General features: G+C 42.1%; 2 protein-coding genes across 2 annotated transcripts in view; both read left to right on the top strand.

Annotated features, from left to right (window-relative positions):
• LOC123024491 (calcium-activated chloride channel regulator 2-like) overlaps positions 1-4,152 on the top strand; it is a 73,491-nt gene extending 69,339 nt beyond the window's left edge. Inside the window, exon 14 of the mRNA XM_044432244.1 lies at positions 3,749-4,152. Coding sequence (XP_044288179.1) covers positions 3,749-4,152 — 404 coding nt within the window. The remainder of the gene's footprint in view (positions 1-3,748) is intronic.
• Positions 4,153-13,274: 9,122 nt separating this feature from the next.
• LOC123024538 (calcium-activated chloride channel regulator 3A-1-like) overlaps positions 13,275-13,662 on the top strand; it is a 33,719-nt gene continuing 33,331 nt past the window's right edge. Inside the window, exon 1 of the mRNA XM_044432376.1 lies at positions 13,275-13,295. The gene's annotated coding sequence lies outside the window, so the exon portion shown is untranslated. The remainder of the gene's footprint in view (positions 13,296-13,662) is intronic.

Raw genomic sequence — 13,662 nt, forward strand, 5'->3', positions numbered from 1 at the left:
ATGGTAGATACAACTTAAAAGTGCGTGTCCAAGGAAAAGACAAAACTACCAGAAGAATCCACAGGCAAAATCATGCTTTCTATGTACGTGGTTATGGTAAGATTCACTATAAACTAGCATTGCTTCTTCGGAAAAAAGCAGAGGAGTAGCGTTAACGTAGAATGGAGTCCACAGTGGAGATGAGAATTCTTGATGGGTAAAGCTGATGTTGTCAGGAGAACAAAGATTTCTCCTTGCCAGTCCCTTCGCCATAATTGCGTGATGTAGGCCTTGACTGAACAAGGAGAGTGAAGCCTCACACACATTCACACACATACACACGTCCCTACCTTTTCACCTGCAATATTCTAAACAGATGTCTGCCTGCCAATGGAGTGCACTGCCTGAAGGTGTAGTTTTGAAAAATATTATTCTGGCATCCCTCTCTGGGTATCATAAGGCATCCTCAATTTGCATCTCAATGTTTTCCAGTACTGACCATCTGCCAGCAGCATGGAATCTACTGGTGGAACTGCTTCCTCTCCCTCTTTTTTTCCCTTCTCCTGCAGCTGCACACACAGCCTGCCATGCCCTCCTTTTACTTCCCCGCCACTGCCCTCTCCAATTTCATTCTCCCTCCAGTTCTGGCAGTGATGCCCTGTGGCCCCCTCTCCTTCTTTTTCCCTGCAGCAGCAGCACCAGCAATTTCCAGGACTGCCAAGTCCTTCCTCTTCTAAAGGGCCCCTAAAAGCTGAGCATTTGCTGTTCTGTATTTTCCCCTCCTCCCTACTCTGGAGGTGATGGTGATGGTTATGCTACAAAAATTCTTCATTTAGGATCATGGCATGATAAAAATAGTGGAAAAAACAAGAGGGAAAACAAGTGCTTCAGTGTTCTGCCTATTGGTCTGAAGAAAAGAAGCGAAAGATCAAAGAAAGGGAATTATATCTGGATACTAACTGTGCAAAGCTCATACTGCAAAGCCCCAACCTTTTTGGCACCAGGGACCATTTTCATGGAAGACAATTTTTCCCTGCACCAGCAAGTGGGGATGGTTTCAGGATGATTCAAGCACCTTACATTTACTGTGCACTTTATTTCTATTATTATTACAGTGTAATATAGAATTATACAACTCACCATAATGCAGAATCAGTGGGAGCCCTGAACTCGTTTTCCTGCAACTGGAGAGTCCCATCTGGAGGTGATGGGAGACCGTGACACCCGAAGTCTCTGCTAATGATAATCTGTATTTGCAGCCATTCCCCAGTGCTAGCATCACTGCCTCAGCTCCACCTTAGACCATCCAGCATGGGATTCTCATAAGGAGAGCGCAACCCTTGCATGTGCAGCATACAGTAGAGTTTCCACTCTCATTCACCCAGACAGGCAAGGTCGCGTGAGTCTTTGAGTCTGCTGGGTGGAGGGAAACATGATGCCATACGCACTTCACTTGTCCGACACTCCCGTGACGGAGGGCGCGCCGTGCAGCCACTGCCTCGGCCACCCAGCCAGCTCCCACGCGGGAGGGGACGCATTGGGGAGGTTCAGCAGCGTAGTGGTTGCAGTTATGGACTGGGACTTGGGGCAACCAGCTTCTAGTCCACACTTGCCTGTGAAGTTCACTGACTGAGCTTGGCCCACCCACTGATTCTCAACCTAGCCTACCACACAAGGTTGGTGTGAAGATAACATAGAGAGGATCATGTAAGCTCCCTGTGCCTTGTACGTAGGGGGGGAAATATACAAACTTAGGCCAACCACCTTTTCTCTCAACCACCGGATAGCTTGCATTGCAAGTCCTATCATCCCGGTAATCCATCCATTTGGAAGGTCGCCAAGCTAACCTAACTTACAGGGTCATTGAGTGTAAAATGTGGTGGGTGCAAGCTGGGATCGTGGGAAAAGAAAGACAGCCATGCCAGCTGCCTGCTACTCCTTGTGAGGAAAGACGGCTTTAAGTGTCTCATCACTTTGCCTGTATTCAGAGCTGCCCTGGCCAAAGAAGGCCACACCTGCCTCACCTGGAGGTGCAGATAGTCAGCCTTCCTGCCTCCTCTTCCTATCCAATCCAGCTCACACGCACCCACAGCGAATACCTGACCACAACCAGCTCAGATCCTTCTGCTGTCGCATAATGACCAATACATCACCTATCAATGGCCAGGCGTTTAAACTGGAAAAAAATGGATAGGCTCATCCCACTCCCTCACCTCAACCCACCTGCTCCCATCGGTCATTCCACCTGTTTTATTGGAACGTCTGCCCCGTGCCCGAGCCACAGTCCACACATGCTATTGGATACTGTTGGCTGAGGGCAACTTGCAGCGTCATCTCACTAGAGAATCAAGGCATCTGTCAGAGGAGCTTTAGCCCATTTGAAAAAGATTAGATTGGGTTGGTCAGAGAGCTCTTGACGTCCCACCTCCTTCTCTTGTTCCTTGGCTCTGCAGCAGCCTGCGAGCGGAAGGAGGAGGAGAATTGTAGAGGTTACGCCCACAGATGACGCTTCACTTGCTTGCCCACTGTTCACCTCCTGCTCTGCAGCCCTTTTCCTAAAAGGCCGTGGACAGGTATCAGTTCATGGCCCATGGGTTGGGGGCCCCTGCTGTACACCAAATGAAGAAATGCAGAAGCTGCAGTTGAATATAAACATAGGAAAAGGAGGAACCCATACTCCAGATTAGCAAGGGAAACAATGATGATTGCATATTTGTCTGAGTATAGAACAACAGGACAACAAGAAAGTTTGGAGGGCTGTTGTTACATTCATTCATTCATTCATTCATTCAAAAGGTCTAGACTGTCCCATTATCGAAGTCTCGGGATGGTTTCACAATACAAAACGTAAAAAATTTAAAACACATGTTGTGACCTGTTTAATTTCATAGGTGAAATAAAAATGAATGCACAAAGACCAGAGCCAAGTGTGGATGACATGGAAGCCCAGTTGGGAAGATTCAGCAGGACTGCATCAGGGGGTTCTTTTGTCATGTCAGGAGTTCCAGATGTCCCCACAGATGTCTTCCCACCCTGCCAAATCACTGACCTGGAGGTGCAGCTCAATGACGACGATCAGTTCCTTCTATCATGGACAGCCCCTGGGAATGACTACGATCTAGGACAGGGTAAGTGCTAAGCTCTTATTAACCGTATGCAGTTATCCAGCATTCCACCTCAGAGGGGCCAACTGGAACATTTGTTACTCAAGCTGAAAGGGTTGGGCACCTGCTTCACCTTCAGCAACACTCTCTCCCTGAAGCCCATAAAAGTAGCATTACCTTGTTGAGATAGAGGAGGCCCACCCTCCACACGACCAGGCCTGGCATTAGCCTTTGCCCTGGGTGGGGCAGGCAACATGTGGCCCGCCGCCCACAAATGGCTTCCCCCAGGCATGCCTGCCGTGAGGCCTGCTCCCTTGGCATCCCTTCTTCTGAGTCTCCCTTGTCATTGCCCCTCACACCAGCCCATCGAGGGCAACACAACCGCCATTTGTGTGCCTGACATGCAGAAAAGGTGCGCATTCAAGAGAGCTGGCAGGGCATCTGCTCCCCTCCTCCCCTGCACTGCTGCCTGGACCAGAGTGAGAGGCGGGCAAACAAGCAGGTCACCATGACGACCTGCAGGGGGATCTTGTCATTGGGCCCTTATTGGTGGTTTGGGCTAAACAGAAGTGTGAAATCTGCTCAGGGGGATCTGGGTCAGCCTTAGTTTGTTTCTGGGCTGGGCACCTTAATTTCTAATGTGCTGTTTGCTTCTAATTTCGCAGTGGAAAGATATGAAATAAAAATGAGTGAAAATCCCTTGCAGTTAAGAGATGCTACTTTTCCTGATGCCATCTCTGTGAGCACTTCTGGACTGATACCTGCAGATGCGGGGGTGAAGCAATCCTTTCAGTATAAGCCGGAAAACTTCGGAAAGGAAAATGGCACCTCGATCTACTTTGCCATCCGAGCCATTGATAACAGCAGCAATGCTGGTGAAGTATCTAACATAGCAAAGGCAGTGGTGCTTCTTTCATTAGCCCCTAATGAAGAAAGCAGCAATCATGTGTTAAACACAGTTACCTTAATTGTGATCATCGCATGTATTGCTGCAGTTATCATTTGTGCTATTATAACAATTTGTGTTGTACAGAAGCGAAGAAATGTACGTCCTCGAACAGGAATGTAATATTTATAAATAGGAGAACCAGAAATTTATACATCAGAGAGAGAAATGAATATAGCCGGTGCTATTTAGGAACTTGAAGTGTTAACATAATTTCTTACTGTGTGTCAAGTATCCATCTCTAAATGGTAACACACATGTACAGACACCACATTTTGAGATGGCATTTTTATGCATTGAAATCCCATTCATATTATTTGTAGCAGATTAATCAAAACCAAGATACTGGTACTTGATGGCTAGATTTATTATTTGTTTTCAAAAGAAAGGAAGTTCAGGATTGTTGTGATTTGCAAATTGGACCTTATGGTCAATTTAACAAGTGTGTGAGGGGAGATGATTGCTTCAGCACAGAAGAATTTCAGTCCTCGAGGCAGTAGTGAGAGCTGAGAAGGTTTCCTCCTTTGGTATTCCACATATGCTTTGGGGTCAAGCTAAATCTGACAATGTATGATCCAGTTATTTAAAACTTGGGAACACTTTAATCTTATATATGCAAAGAATGGATTCCAATTGCCTTTTAAAGAGGAACATGGGTGTGTTGATGAGGGCCCTCATCCTCCAGCCATTGACGTTCAACATTTCTCTGCAGTCCGTCTATCCAGACACTTTTCTCCTTTGCTCAGTTCGAATCTTGAGGGCGCACAGCTGGAAGGAAACAGATTTAGGGAGAGCCCACATGTGGCAAAAACAGGACACCTCTCCCACCCATTTTGTGCATATATCAGGCAGACATGGAATTAAACAAACTGGTCTCACAGTGTCACAGCTAGTTTGGTCATTTAAAATCTCAGGAAACCTTTCAGAGGCTCAAATGCATCACTCTGGGCAATGGGAGGCCATTTAAGTCAAATTCTCTTCCTAGGATTTGAGAATAGGTGGGTATGTGTTATTGCTGTTTTAAGACACAGGATTATTGCTTCCTGGTTTTTCACTTAGTACAGGTTTTAGAGCTGAATAAATGAAACTAAATCTCCAATGGTGTTGATTTTCTTGTGCAAATTCACTGCCAATAGAGGCCTTTTGGGCAAACTGGAATTATGCTGTTCAGTTCTTGTTTCTGCTGTTGGAGGGCAGAATCACACTTTATAAATCCTATGGACAAGGGATAATAGAAGGCATTCCTGCCTTGGAACTACCCAATTTTTCTCTACTGCGTGCAAGAGCACCCTACATGCACTCGCACACGTGTCCTGATACCCCTACAAATTCTGTAAAAGAACTCAATATTCCTGGATTTGGCAAACCATTTCCTCTCATGAACCAACAGGGTAAGCCACATACTCATGTGTTTCCTTGGTCCTGTGAACAGCTGGGAAAGAAGTGGAATAAGGGTGGGGAAAGAGCAAGACAACTGTACAGGGAGGAAGTGTTGCTCTATAGCCTGTGAATTAAAAGGGAGCAAACTAGCCGAGGGACATCAGACTTTTGCACCCTTTGGAAAAGTGGGTGGTTCTTCCCAAATCATTATAAATCCAGCAATCAAAAAAGGCTTTCAGCTCCAGAAAGCTGGGAACTTGCAGCCTAGGGCTGATATGTCAACTGACATGCTCCGTGATCTGTGATGTGGTGCAATGCCACAAATGAGGTTTGCTTTCAGCCTACCCCATGCACCCTAGTTCTTTGAGGCCCAAATCCAGAGGCTAACAATGGAGTTCCTGGGATCGGTGAGGATGCTCCACACGTATCTAATATATATTTTTATTTTCATAAAATTAAACAATACAAATAAATACACAATTAAATTATACTAAGCCATAACAAGAAAAGTGTACCCAATATCAGGAACATTAGGCACTTATTAAATCATATACCATTTCAGGAAGCCCCTTTCAAAATTGCAATAAATCTTGTGAAGATTCAAACCCCTTCCCTTTTATTAGTACATACTTAACAAGTGGTCCCCACATATCATCAAAATTATTCTTATTTGTGAAGCACCTTTTCACTTTAATATCACATGTTAACTTATCATTAATAATTATATTCCAAAATTCTCTGTACCAATCAATTGATAATTTACTTTACTTTCCAACTCTTTGCTATGATTAATTTTGCAGCTGTTAGTAAGCTTGTTGCTAACTGTTTAATATTCCATCTCCATTGTTCCCTATTAAATATTGACATTAATGCAATTCCAGGATTTACTTCAACATTTAAACACATTATTTTTAATAATTTCTTTAAAAACCTCTTTCCAAAATTTCTTTACATATACACATGTCCACCACATATGGAAGAATTTGCCTACTCCCCAGCCACATCTCACACATAATTATTTAATTAATTTATTTATTTAACGTTTTTGTATGCCGTCCCCTTGCTATATAGCCTCGGGACAGCTCACACAAATAAATAAATATAATACAAATACAGTTAAAACCCGGAAACACCCCAGCTGCACAATTAAAACCTATAAATATTAAACATTATTAAAATATTGTTTGAATAAAAAGGTCTTAGCCTGACGCCAAAAAACAAATAACGACGGCGCCAGGCAGACCTCTCTGGGGAGCGCATTCCATAGATGGGGCGCCACCGCAGAGAAAGCCCTCCTCTGGGTGCTCTGCTTCCTGATGTCTCTTCCAGAGGGCTCCCGGAGGAGGGCCTCTGCTGCCGATTTCAAGGGGCGGGAGGGCAAATATGGATGCAGGCGTTCCTTTAGGTGTCCAGGTCCCAAGCCATTAAGGGCTTTATAGGTGATTACCAACACCTTGAATTGAACCTGGACTTCGATGGGAAGCCAATGAAGCTGGTAGAGGACTGGGGTTATATGAGAACAATGCCCAGTCCCCATCAGCAACCTGGTTGCTCTATTTTGCACCATCTGAAGTATCCGGACTGTCTTCAAGGGCAGCCCCACGTAGAGCGCGTTACAGAAATTAGAGTATTTAATATCCGTATGATTCAATTTTACTGGGGTTAGGTACCATTTCCATACTAGTTTATAAAAAAATTCTTTATTCTTGCTGATATACATTTTAGCTTTTTCTTATGCTACATATTTTCCCAATCTTCATTACTAATATTCCTTTTTAAGTTAGTTACTATGATACTTTAAGAGGATCATATTGGTCCTCTTCTTCTAATATCTTATAAATTTTACTTACTGTCCATTTCATCTGCATATTATCTTGTTTTTCCTTTTCCATTATCATATCTTCAAATTTAGTGTAATCTCCACATTTACCTTTTTTTCTTTAACCAATCTTTAGTCCAACATTCTGAATCACATTAAACCAAGTTATGCTTCCCCTTTGAAAACCACCGTTATCTTTTCCTTATTATTCATTAGCTCTAACCAGGCTTTTAACTTAATAATTTGTTTATTCTTCAATATTTCTCCCAAACTTAAGGAGAAATTAAGAACACTGGGGCCCAGATAGTCTTCTCCCAAATCCTACCAATTAGAAACATAGAAACAGAAAGGGCCTCCCAGGCCATCTAGCCTGGCTGCTGGCTCCAGCTGGCTCCATTCCAGGGCCTGGAAAATAAATCTTATGATTACAGCCTGAAAAAACTGGCCCTGTTCAGCCTTAATAAAGGAAGACTATGAGGTGACATGACAGCACTCTACAGGTTCCTCAAACGCTGTCACAAAGATGAAGGAAAAGACCTCCTTTCACTCATCCCAGATTGTAGGACACGGAACAATGAACTTAAAGTACAGTACACCAGGTGCAGTCTAGACACAAGGAAAAATTTCATAGCTGAACCAGCTGCCAGGAAAGGTCGTGTGCTCTTCCACACTACAGACATTCAGGAAGACGCTAGACAGTTATCTGAGTGGGAAGGTAGAACTCCTACCAGCACCAGCAGAGGGTTTAACCCAAGGACCTTCTTGACACCTTCTGACCCTACTACTCTATGATTCTATGATTCTGTATCAAGTTGATGAAATAATATCTGATATATTCTCACTTGATTTGCCACATAGTACAGCTTTAAATTGGGAAATACCTAATTCCCCTATATTGTCTGTTTTATACCATCCTTGCTTTTTTATCTCCATTACAAAACTTGTTAATCGTATTTTACCATTATTTCAAATCTTTATCTATTATTTTAATCAGTAATATCATAAACAAAAAGTTTATCTTAGGTAAGATTTTCATTTTAACTACTGCTATTCTACCATACCATGATAATCCAATCTTCCTAAATCCATTCATTTCTCTTTCATAGTTTAGTTTATCAAAACTATTCTTTTTAAAATAGTCAATTTTTGTAATATTTATATCTAAGTACTTCAATAATTCTACCTATTTTAATTTCAAATTTGCTCAGAAAATTGACACCCACGAGGGGGAAAGGTGGACAGGAAGCAGAGGGGGGCAGTTGGAGGAGGAGGTTTCCTGGCAATATTTTCTGGCCTTTCAAGCAGTGCTGTCTGCTGCTGGCTTCTGCCACCGACATGCACAACTGTTTCCCTCACCCCTTAGATGCGAAGAGGCAAGTGCACAGAACAGAGTAAGAACATTTCAGGGTCAGCTCTGCTGCTGTCAAATTTATTTTTTTAATTAAATTTCTAACCTGTCCCATTAACCATATGGCTCCCAAATTGCTAACTGCCTTCACTCTCAGTTTAAGTTCACTCACTTACCAGGATGTAGGGGCAAAGGTTAGATAAGTTTGGTCATGGGAACCAGTTTAAAAGAATGATGCATTTGAAGTTCTGCCAAATTTCATTTTTACATGTTTCAAACAATTACCAATTGTTAAAACTTGAACCTAAATAAGATCACTGAGTTTTTTTATATGGGTTTCAGTTGACCACTGAATAATGTGCCATACCCAAACCTGAGCAGAGCTGCCCATTGGTGTTAATTTTGAGGAATGGCATCTGGGCATTATCTTCCACCATGTGCCAAGACATACTGTATTTCTATTCATAATAAAGTATTTATTTGTAAACATGCATCCCCCCTCTCTCTTCATATGCAAAATTTATGCAAATCTGTCCTGTTTTGGATTGATTCTCACACGGCCATCTTATTGGACTATCTGAGATTTTACCCCTGCAAAGTTTTTCCAGTCAGTTTTCTGCTAAGCTTCTGTGTCACATAATGATACCCAATATCACAAGAGTGAAAGGCAGCCCACGCTACAGAACTTTACCTTTCTGCCCCTCCTTCAGCCCTCCTAAAGCTTCCCAGAGGCCTGGGAAAACCTTCTTGACATTGTGGTCCGTGTCTTGTGGGTTTGCTGTGAGAGGGAAGAATTGTGTGAAAGCCGGAACCCTGACCTCAGAGCCAGAAATCAGTGCTTCAGTGCCTCACTCCTTCCTTCACTGCCAGCATAGAATTTTTTTAAAAAAATTGCTAACAATTATATTTTAATATGTTTCAGTGGTATATTTTATAAAATAATAAATAAATAAATAAAAATAAGTGAACTTTTTACATATTTCTGGGGTGAGAGATATAATGGTTCTAGAAATTTTGAAGCCGTGAAACGAACATGTAGGGGGCAGTTCCATTTTCCCTCAAGAAAGTAACAGACATTTTGTTACATCAGAAACATTAAATATATTAGGGACAGTATGGTTGACGATAAAATTGTCATTAAAATTTGAAAATTTTTAAAGCAAATGCAGTTACTTGCAAATACTATCAGAATCAGTATGGTTTTACTTTTAGTAGCCCAAATAGTATTTTGTGAACAAATCAAATATACATAATATATTTAAGACCCTGAAACATCTGAAATATCCTAGAAGTCAAAAGATGCAGGATGCACTGGAAAGAGAGGAAGACTTGTGCTCAGCATCTGTGCCTCTTTGTGAGAATCTGGTTGGGGTGAGGTTAGGAAACGCTGCTCTGAAGAAAAAGCTACTGAGCACTAATTCATCAGGGGAAGAGTCTCTTACCTATTATGAGTGGTGACTAAGCATCTTTACTTTAAGAAACTTTAAGCAACCAACTCATTATTGAAGAGTGATAGTGTAACTCTTATGTAAACAATTCCCATTCACAAATATAATGCTTGTTCATTTTGAAAGATGGTTTTGGTGGTGATGGCCGTACATGCCTATGCCATAGGAACCTTTTAAAAGAAAGTATCCTTAAAACACTTCTTTTTAAGTATACATAGCAGATTTATTGTATATCACACTCTCTTGCCTCATTGTGAGTTTGAATGACTTCTCGGAGGTCATTAGTGGGACATAAACAGAAAAGCCCCACTGGTTATGTTTAATATTGTTCTGTGCGTAGGGAAGTTGTTGAAGATGGTGATTTATTTAATTAGATTTGGAAATAAGTTTGAAGTTCTTAGGAAGCTTAATTGAGTTCTTTAACAAATCTGACCGGAAAACTTGTTCTAAGATGCTTGGGCTGTTTTCTTTTACTTCTGCCAATAACTATGGTATCTAGGCTATTTTATCAAAGATTTATTCTTTGTGTTTCAAAACAGCACAACCTCTCATCTTTGAAATATACAATTAGGCAATAAAGCAAGATAGGGATGACTAAAACATACTGGCTCAGCATTGTCATATCTGCACTTTGCCTCTTTTTTTTTTTTTTTTGCTATATTATGCTTCTACGCTGAATCATAGCAATCGCAATTGCTCTTCTAAATTTTAATGTGTGCATTTAAGATTTATTTAATTTTAACTTTTGTTAACCACCCATGGAGCCTTTGCTATTGAGTAGTATAAAATGAAATAAATAAATGATTGCCAATGTGAATGACTTCTCTGAGGCCATCACTGGTGTGTAAACATAGAAAAGCCTGGTAGTTCACGTCCCATATTGTTTCAACCCCCAACTTCATTTCCTCCAGATGTGTAGATGACAGCTCTGATCATCATTGCCTAAGATTCATAAGGGTTTTCCTTTGGCTTCCCTTGTTTTGTACATACTATGATCACTATTTTGTAATGTGTTGATTGATTTCCAAGAGCAGCAGATCAACAGTATGTGCCCGATTCTGCTTGTGTGCTTTTGTGTGTACAGCCTCACAGAGTATTCTTCCCACAATGACTTTCACCAGTTCCAGCATTTTCTGCAGGTTTCTCTCTTAACTGACCAGGGAGCAAGGGCCCCCTACATAGATCTCAAAGGCCGGGTAGGCACATACGGGTGCAGGAACTCCCTAAGATAACCGGGGCCTAAGCCTAAGTTCTGATAGTGTCCTTAGCTCCAGGTCCCAGTTGCTTAGCCATGGTCGTACTTCCTCAGCAAGTATTCCCCAGGCCTAGGCCTTGTGTGTGGGATAAAGCACCTTGGCAGCTCTTGTGGGACACCACAATTAATCCTCCTTATGGTTTCACACTTGGGGCTAGCATTCATGGTGGCTTTTGCTGCCATGCTTCCTTCAGAACTGGTTGAGACAGGTTCTGTGCAAAAGTTATTTAGTCCCTTTGTGTAACTCATCATTTGGCATCCAAGAAATCGTGCACACAATGCAGGACTAGCCCTGGCATCAGTTGAAATGAGCGCAAACCCTATGCCTGGGCCTGATGGGCACTTGCCCGTGGGCCCCATACTGTGTATGTTAACCCTTGGAAAATTGGATAACTTCCAAAATTAACAGTAGTTGTAGTTGCTGTAGGGGCCCCAGTACACTGCTTTGCCCAGGGCCCATAATGCTGTTAAGACGGCCCTGACCCTAGGGGGTTCCTTTCCCTTAAGTTGTGCCTAGTACTGCAATATCTGGAGTGAGCAAAATCTGCTTAGTTTAACCCGGATGCAGGCATTTACTTAACTGTGGGGTGTGGGGACAGCTGCTGTCAATATACACGTCAAGCAGGGGAAAAGGGAGGCGGCAGCTGTGACTCCTGCCTTGGCTTTTGTCACCTTTGGGAAGGACCTTGCTGCATGTGGCCTGCGTGCTGTCCGAAGGGAGACAAGCATCAGATAAGCCATTGTCCAGCCTTCTGCTGAGCCACCCAGCAGGTAGATAAGGCTGCGGGTCCACTCACCCTCATTGCAAGGAGGTGGAATCCTTGCAGCCACTCCGATGGCTCCCCAGGGGACACGCTGCTAGCAAGCCCCAAGTGCGTCTATCCTGAACTCCGCCTGTGAGCTTGCACCATTTGCACCTACTTTTCTGCAGGTACCCTGTCTATTTTTCCTGCATAGGAGCCTTTCTAGCTCCTTTCTCATCCTCTGACTAACAATGAGAACTATAAGAAGCGACAGGGGCCACACTGACTTCCCCTTTATTTCCTACTTTCTTCCCCACTCTCTACCCTTCCTCTATGTCTTTTTTGCTGCCTTCGTTAGCCACACTGCAATCATTTGTGCTTCTGCCTCTCACTGCCTTCTCCCTTGCTATTCCTTTATCCCGTAATTCCTCTTTCTTCTTCTTCTTTGTATCATTTGTTCCTGCCCCTTATCAGGGCTAAGGGGACAGAGTTAACTGCACAGAAAACTTTAGCTGTGAGTTTGCATTTGTCCTCTCCCCATATCACCCCAGTTCACTGCTCTGCCAAAGAAGCGGAAGGGCACACCTTTTATAAATAAAATATTGCATTACAACACATTAACAATATTAATGTGTTGTAGTGCATATGAGTAAGGAATGGTGGGTATTTACCTGAGGATGGAGAAGAAAGAGGACTCTTTTGCTTCGGTGTTAAAAAAAAGGATGTGAGAGGTGACTCCAAAAAGATAGAGTGCACAAGAATGAATCTCAAGATAAAGTATATAGTTGAGTTAAAATGTATTTTCTTACCATAATCAAGTTCTTTTTTTCAGTAGCTTTAAGGTTTTTCAGTCTCTGTTATTAAGTTAGCAATTTATGGTTTTTAATAATAGAGTAATGATACAGAAAACAGAGTTATAGTCATGTTTATTTTCTGAAAAATTAACATGTTCTGACTTTTTGCATAGGTCAATAGAAATAGTCAGTGGGCACCCTTTTCAATATGCTTAATTTAAGAAGGTGGTTTTATTTCAGACTTTGGTGACATCACTGACATTAATGGCATTGCTCTAGCATAAACCAGTCAAGCAGAGTATCATTCATGCTTTGTAGACAAGAGTGAAAAGCAATTTTTCAACAAATTTAGCAAGTGCCAAATATTTGCTGTGGAGGCTGGGCTTCCTTATCTTCTAAAAACATATTTCCCATTAGTCTTTCAGCATTCCTAATCTTACTTTGAATTTCATTTTCGGTTCCTTGATCCGCTGGGAGAGGTATCTTGTTTTTCCTCTTTGCTTGGTCTATTCTATTTATTTGCACGGGCTACTGTAATAGTTCTTTCTGTTTCTATGGGTTAATTGCTGAAAAGTTGCATCCAGACCCTATATCTGACCACCTTTGCTTTTCCTTCTTGTCTGTCCTTAGCAATTGTGAATGTTTCTTCTGTGATCCATCTAGGCTCTTTTTTCTTCTTACTGCAGGAATTATCTTTTTTCATTCTTCCCAAATAATTTATTTGGTTTCAGACCATAGTCTTCTGGTTCATGGCCAGTTGTGTTCAATGATATAAATCTGTTCTTTGTGTTGACTTTACATTTCTCAGGAATATTGTTTAAGTTGTATATTGGTATGGTTTTTCTG

This window comes from Varanus komodoensis, unplaced genomic scaffold, assembly GCF_004798865.1.
Source record: "Varanus komodoensis strain SLA01 unplaced genomic scaffold, ASM479886v1 scaffold24, whole genome shotgun sequence".
Lineage (NCBI taxonomy): Eukaryota > Metazoa > Chordata > Lepidosauria > Squamata > Varanidae > Varanus > Varanus komodoensis.